This window comes from Prunus dulcis, chromosome 4 (genome assembly GCF_902201215.1).
Source record: "Prunus dulcis chromosome 4, ALMONDv2, whole genome shotgun sequence".
Taxonomy (NCBI): domain Eukaryota; kingdom Viridiplantae; phylum Streptophyta; class Magnoliopsida; order Rosales; family Rosaceae; genus Prunus; species Prunus dulcis.
Window position 1 is genome coordinate 20,116,685 of NC_047653.1, and position 7,397 is coordinate 20,124,081.

The following is a 7,397-nucleotide window of genomic DNA, read 5'->3' on the forward strand; positions in this document are numbered from 1 at the left end:
TTCCGTACTTGAGACGGGGATTGGGGCGCAAGTCATGACTCTGGTGGGCGAGGATGAGGTAATCTCATCTCCTTAGCCATTTGAATTTTCCTTTTCTTCTTTTATGCTTACTAAATTTTCAAACTTAGTCAGCCGAGGTCAATACCATTGGGCACTCGGAGGAGGTTTCCACGGAGTCATACGAGATGATTCCCATGCCTGAGGATCACGCCCTAGAGCTTGTGGCCGCACTGACCGAGGAAGACTTCCTACACGTTCCGAATTCCCATGTTCATTGAAATTTCATATTTTCAAAATTTCTTTTACACTTGCCCCCAATTCCTTATTTCCAATGTTTGAACATGTCAGCGAGTCATTTTTGGCTCTGAACTTTCTTTGTTCGACACGACAGCTATTGAGGTCGAATTTCAGCCTCTTTTTGCCTTAAGCTCTTACCCTCCCTCGACTCGCCCTCTCGAGGCGCCTCGAAGTGGCCCGAATTTTCAGGTAATCATACTCTCCCTTAATGTTTTTCGAAGCTTTCTGTTAAAAAAAAAATTTATATCTTCCTTTTTTTGGCGGATGTGGTGGAGTCTACTGCCATCATGGTCGACCATGCGATCGTCACTAGTGGTGTGCCTTCCGCTACTCCCATCGACGGAAGTGCAACACTTGAGCCCGTTATTATGTTAACCTCGGGAGCACTTGCCTTGGTGGTCGATGCTATTCTGCCCGAACATCCCCTTGAGGTAAGCTCCAATGTTTTCACGCTTATTTAAAATAGGACAAACTACAGTAAACCCCCAACCTATATGGGTCATTTACGAGTTCATACACGATTTTGGGGACATTTACCAGTACATACTCAACGTCACGAAAACCCTACAATTTGCCCCCTCCATTAGGCAAACTGTTAGTGAGTCTGTTAAATGCTGACGTGTCAAAAATGGGACCCATTTTTTTGATGACGTGGACTTCCACGTGGATGAAAAAATTAATAAAAAATTATGTACTTGTTTAAAAATAAATAAAAAATAAAAAAAAACTCTTCCCTCTTCTCCAACCCAACCAACCCACTCTCCCTCCCGACTCTCCCACCTCTCAACCACCACTCTCCCGTCACCACCCAAAGAACCACCCAGCCACCTCCCAAAACCCACCAAGCCAGCCACCACCCAAAAGAATCTAGTGCCAATTCATATGATGAAGACGAATTGGAGGGGAAAATTTGCAAACCCATGTCCGCCACCTCCTCCTCCCTCCCTTCACCATGAATACACAAAAACAAAAACAAAAAACCTAGAAAAAAAAAGCTGCACGAGGAGTGCGGCTATTGAGCACAGTTATAGAGTAAGTGATACGATGAATCAACTAATACAACAACATAAACCAAAGTTGTTGGGCACAGTTACGGAGAAGAAGAGTTTCAATGAGTTGAAGAAATATTTACAGAAGAAACCTGCCTTTTGCTGTCCCTGAAAGAGCTGAGACAAACAAAAAGAAAACGTATTTTTATATTCATTTCAGTCTGAAAAGTATGAGAGATATGTGGATCTCAAAATTATGCCTTTGATAAGAGAGAAAATGTGTTTCCTTATTTCTCCACTGTAGTGGTTCAATCAGTAATCTGTGTTCTATGAGTCTGTGACTCCGTTCTACTTTAAGTATCACTAGCAATAGTCAACAGATCTATTTCATTGATGCTGAAATTAAATGGCAATACCTTGATAGGATTTTTAGTACCTGTGCAAACAGGGTTAAAATCACATAAAATACTTGCAAGAATACAAGGCTATTGTAGTATAGATGCTCATGCAAGGTCATTTTCCTCAAGGACTAATTAGCAATTTAAGTAAAAACAAATTCCAAATAACTACTTAAAATAAAAGGTCAAGAAAGATGATTATGAATTTGGTTGATTCTAAAAACAAATATTAAACAAAAACAAATACGATTGAAGGAAAGAGTTTTGAATATCAATTTATAAAAGCACTAGGGTTTCACCATCACCTAGCAATCCTATGAACTTTTACCAATTACTTATGATTTGCACATGCCACTTTGAAGGTTAGGTTTTCCTAATGTATATTCTACTTGGAACCTCCAACACAGAACGTATATCCAACATGCAACCCGTCCGGACGTTCGGATCAAATCTGAACATGAAAGACTCATTAAGTTTTGTGAAAACCCTTTGAAAAACCATGCAACCCTTAAGACGTGGTGTTCATCTTAAGTGAAATTACAATTATTAATCACAAGAAGCTAGCATCAATTTCAGGGAACCTTCCGACCAAAATTGCATCCAATTACTTTTCTAAAGATCCTAATGGTGATCAGGCATTAAGACAATTAGATAGTTTAAAACAGTGATTAACAATTCAAGTAGGCAACTCAATAGCAATTAAATAAAAATCACATATTCATGCTAAGGTTCAAGGCTTCACTAGCAAAAGAAATTTTCGCATACTCATAATTGTCCAAGAAAATATCATTAAGAAAAAAGAACGAAAACACCTGAAAGTTGTGAAAACCCAAAACCCTAGCAATTGCTCTCCACAATGCAAAGTTCAAAAGTGAAAAAGAAGTCCTAAATTCCTTGTGAGAAAGAGCTTAAATACCCCTTAAAACCTAGCTGCCAATGTACAGCTTTTCCATCCCCACAAGGAAACTAATTAAAATAAAATAATACTAGGAAATAAAGTCCAAATTGGAATAGGAGAATCTGCCCAAAATCTGCCCAGCCACGTTTTTGGCCCCAAATCTCCTCCAAATCTGGCCCAAGATAGCTTGTTTTAAAGATAAAAATGTTCTGAACACTTCTCTAGAAGGCCACGAACCCATCGGAGGTCATCTTGGGCTCTAAAAACGCAATAAAAGCCCAACACGTCACCATTCCAGCACCACGCACTGCTCCTTTATTTTATTGCCAGAAAATAACCGCTTGGAAGAAAAATCTGAAATTTTGATACGATCAAGTTAAGTGACTCAAGAACGTCCTCCAACTGGAATTACTCCAAAATTCCTCAATTTGATTATGTTTTGCTCCAGAGAGAGTCGAAAGTCCTATATTGGAAATATAATTCAAAGTATCAAAATTCTTCCAAAATATTAACCAAAATATACTAAGAATGAGGTTAAATATATAATATAAAATATGTCCATCAAATACCTTCACCAAAAATAAATGACAATACATTCATGAGATACGCATAGAACACCAACCAAAAAAAAAAACTGAGAAGAAAAGCCTGCATAAAAAGTTTTGTTCTGAGTAACTCCATCGGCACCTCCTTACAAACTAGGAGTTACATCAGACCTCACCCAAAATCCAGACCCCAGCTTTGGATTTGGTTGTAGTATTCTCCTGAGAGAGAGAGAGAGAGAGAGAGAGAGAGATGGTGGGGTGGTTGCAGATATAGCAGCCCCATCGTATGTCCAAATGTGTCAACGCCAATCTGACCAACCACTATCGCCAATCTTCAACCATTGTCGGTCAAAGAAATTGTTGAACAAAAGTGACAGCGCCGGCGAGGAGAGGGCAAGAGAAATATATTTTTTTAATTAACATTTTTAATTTATTTATTTAATATATGGGCCATTATTATAACTTTATGCCCTTTTGTCAGGTTGGAGTGTCCTCATCTCTTGTTCCCGCCGAGACTATCATGAGTTCATCGGTGGAAGATGGAAGATGCTTGGCCATGGTCCCTCATGAAGAAGCCCCTCTACCATTCCCTAATCAGGTATGAAAAATGAAATATATATGTATTTATATGCAATTTACTTTTCCTGCTTGAACAGAAAAATTATAATGCCCATTATTTTTCTTGCAGCCCATTATTTTCCTGCTTTCTAGATAAGTTGGATGCATCTATATCCTCGGTGGAGGCTTCCACTCGCCTAGTCACTTCTTCCACCACGACCGGGGCCCGAACAAATTCCAGGGCTAAAGCCCTACTTCGGTCATACAGAGATAGAGACCTCATGTCCTTGGAGGACAAAGATGAGAGATCAAGGCCGCCATTGACACTTTGGCCAGCTCTTGATTTTCCCAAATCCATGCTCGGCAGCTATGATCACCTATCTCTTTGGTTAGGTAGAGAAGTTTGCCCCCCGTCGCCGTTCTCTTCTGGAAGAGCAAAGGATAGGCCAAGACCTGGAGCAGCGAATTACCTCATGTAGTACAACCATGAGGAAGGAGATCGAGATTGCCTACTAGATGCAACAGGGGACCACGGATATCGATGAGCAGCTTCAAGAGAGGAAGGAGGCCATTGTTGCCAAAGTCTCTGAGATTGTTCAGAGCAAACGGCCTCTTGAGGCCCAACTTCAACAGGATGCGGCAACATTAGGAGTGTACCAGGAGAGGAAGTTGATGCTTTTGTCAGAGATATCGCGATGGAGAGCTTTAGGACTGCCCTCCGCACCTTATTCCCTGATGCGTAGGTTCATACTGGGCCACTGGTTAGCCCATTTTGTACTTAGGTAGTTTCTTTTTATTTGGTCACCATATGTGGTAGAACTAGCTTAATTATTGAACCTTTGGTGGATGCTTAGGCCATTGCTTGGCCCTATTTTGTAGTAAACTTTTGCTCACCTATATACACATGGTATCTTTTGGAAGAGATCCTTTTATGATGCCCATTCCTCTAATAAAAATTATTATTTATTACGATGATATTTCTTTGCGGCAGGCTATTTCTCTGCCATTTCCCAAATCATTGGGTAATATTTTTTCAAAAATCGACCATTGATTGGCGAATCATAGACCTGGCCATTTTGGTCGCTCAACTTTTACGCCCCCTTCCCTAAGACTTGGTGGACAAGAAATGGGCCTTCCTAAGTTGGGGACCACTTGCTGAATTTTGGATCCTTTGATCCCACCGGAAGAATGGTTTTCCATACCAAATCTCCAACCCCAAAACTCTTGCCTTTGGTTCTCTTGTTGTATGCTTGAGCCACGGCCTCTTTTTGGGCCTTCAATCTATCTATAGCGCCCAATCTAACCTCGTCGAGGTCATCTAACTCTTGTGTCATGGCTTGCTCATATTCGTCCTTACTCCATTCGGCATGGCGAACTACCCTTAGAGATTTGATCGAAATCTCAAGTGGTAAGACGGCATCATGGCCGTAGATGAGGGCGAGTGGCGTTGTTCGCATGGCAGACCTCTTCGAGGTTCTATACTCACATAGAGAGTTGCAGAGAAGAGAGTGCCATTCCTTGGGATTATGATCGATCATTTTTTCCAAAATCCCTTTTATCATTTTATTACTAGCCTCTGCTTGGCCATTCGATTGGGGATTGTATGGGGTGGATTGAACCATCCTAATTCCCCAATTCCTCACGGCGGCTTGAACAACCTCTCCCTTGAAAGTTGTTCCTCGGTCGGTCATGACGGACTCGAGCAAGCCAAATCAGTGGATGATGTTCTTCTCAATAAATTCTATCACCTGGAACTGGGTAACCTACTTGAGTGGGACGGCCTCCACCCACTTTGTGAAAAAATTGGTGGCCACCAATATGTACTTATGGCCCTTGGATGACTTTAGGTGGATTTGGCCAATCACATCCATTGCCCAACCATTGAAAGGCCAAGCCTTGACAATGGGATTCATTGGTCCGACTGGGACATGTTGGATCGGCCCATGCTTTTGACAATCTTTGCAACCTTTAGCATAGTCAATGCAATCTTTGAGGATGGTCGGCCAATAATAACCGTGCTGCCTTAAAAGCTACCTCATCTTGATGCCAGCTTGATAGGCACCGCATATCCCTTCGTGGACCTCAGTCATTGCTACAAGTTGTTCCTTTTTACCCAGACACTTCATGAGCAAATCGTCGGAGCCTATGCAGAACAATACCTCATCCCTTATCACATAATATTGGAACCTTCGTCGAACTTGTTGGGTATGTGACCCATTTGTGGTTTTCATATATTGCAAGATGTCGTGCCTCCAATCCTTCGGTGCTATGCTTAACACCATGACTTCCGCCAAGGTTTCTCTTTCACAGACAGAGGGAAGATATCATTTCCCTACTCTAAAAAAGCTCCTTAGAAATCCCTTCGGAGATTTGCACTCGGGATGCTAATTGGGCCATAGTGTTGGCTTGAGAGTTATGTTCCCTCAGTAGGTGGGCGAGTCTCACATCATCAAAATCATCCATCAACCTGCTGGCCAAGGCATGATACCCAAGCAAAGCTTGGCTATTCACCTTGTAGTCGTCAGACAATTGTTTTAAGACCAGTTCTAGCAGCATGGCTTGAGAGTAGTCTTCTCCAACCAGATTGTGTTGATGTGCAATTCTAAGAGACTGGACTACTATCTCCATAGGCAGAATTACATCATGGCCGTAGGTCAGAGCATAGAGGGTCATGCCAGTTGCCTCTCTTTTTGAAGTTTTATATGCCAACAGAGTTTCTGACAACTTCTCATGCCACTGTTTTGGATTTTTCTCAAGCATTTTTCTGATAATGTTGATGATCACCTTGTTACCTGATTCTGCCTGCCCATTGGCTTGGGCATAATAAGGAGTGGATTGAAGCAGCTTGAATTTGAATGCTTCTGCCATATCTACTATCTCTCTAGATATGAAAGAAGATCCCCTGTCAGTTGTGATTGATTCTGGAATGCCAAACCATTGTATAACCTGCTCTTCTATGAAAGTGATGATTTCTTGAGATGTTGTGGACTTAACAGGCTTGGCTTCCACCCATTTGGTGAAATAGTCTGTAGCTACAATGATAAAACAGTGTTGTTTGCTACTGGCTGGATAAATCTTACCAATGAGATCCATTGCCCATCCTCTGAACGGCCATGGCTTGGCCAGAAGTAGCCATACCTTCTAATTATGTAGCACATTTTTCTTCCTCCTTGGTGAGCTTCACAGATTCCTTCATGAGTTTCTCCCATGACCTTCATGCATTCTTTCTTTCCAAGGCACCTTAGAAGTACCTCATCCTTGCTTTTTCGAACCAAATCTCCATTCCACATAAGGTAGTTTAAAGCCATGATTCTAACTCTTTTCTCAGAAGGCAAGGTTGGATACTGCAAGTAATTTATTATAGGATTTCTACAATCATCTTGAGTGATTATGGCAGAATTAACATCTATCTCCATTCCTCTGGTCAGAACAGATGGTAGACTTTTCTTTCCTACCTTGATGATTCTTTGCACACAGTCTTCAGGCATTTGTATACCTGTCGCTATCTGATCCAATTTATTGGTTGCAAAATTTTCTTCTCTTGGGATATGTTCCCAAGTAGCTTCTCTGAATTCTGTCAGCAGGTTTCTAGTTGCCACTAAATAAACAGCTAAGGAAGGACTCAGACACTTGTATTCTCCAATAATTTGTTTCAACACAAGCATAGAATCTCCCAGGATTTCCATAGATTGGATCCCTAATTCCACCAGCA

The 7,397-nt window shown here is 41.4% G+C and overlaps 1 protein-coding gene across 1 annotated transcript; it reads right to left on the minus strand.

Annotated features, from left to right (window-relative positions):
- Positions 1 to 4,821: 4,821 nt before the first annotated feature.
- LOC117625587 lies at positions 4,822 to 5,376 on the minus strand. The gene has a single exon (XM_034357125.1). The coding sequence runs from the start codon at positions 5,374 to 5,376 to the stop codon at positions 4,822 to 4,824; it is 555 nt and encodes a 184-aa protein (XP_034213016.1).
- Positions 5,377 to 7,397: the final 2,021 nt, after the last annotated feature.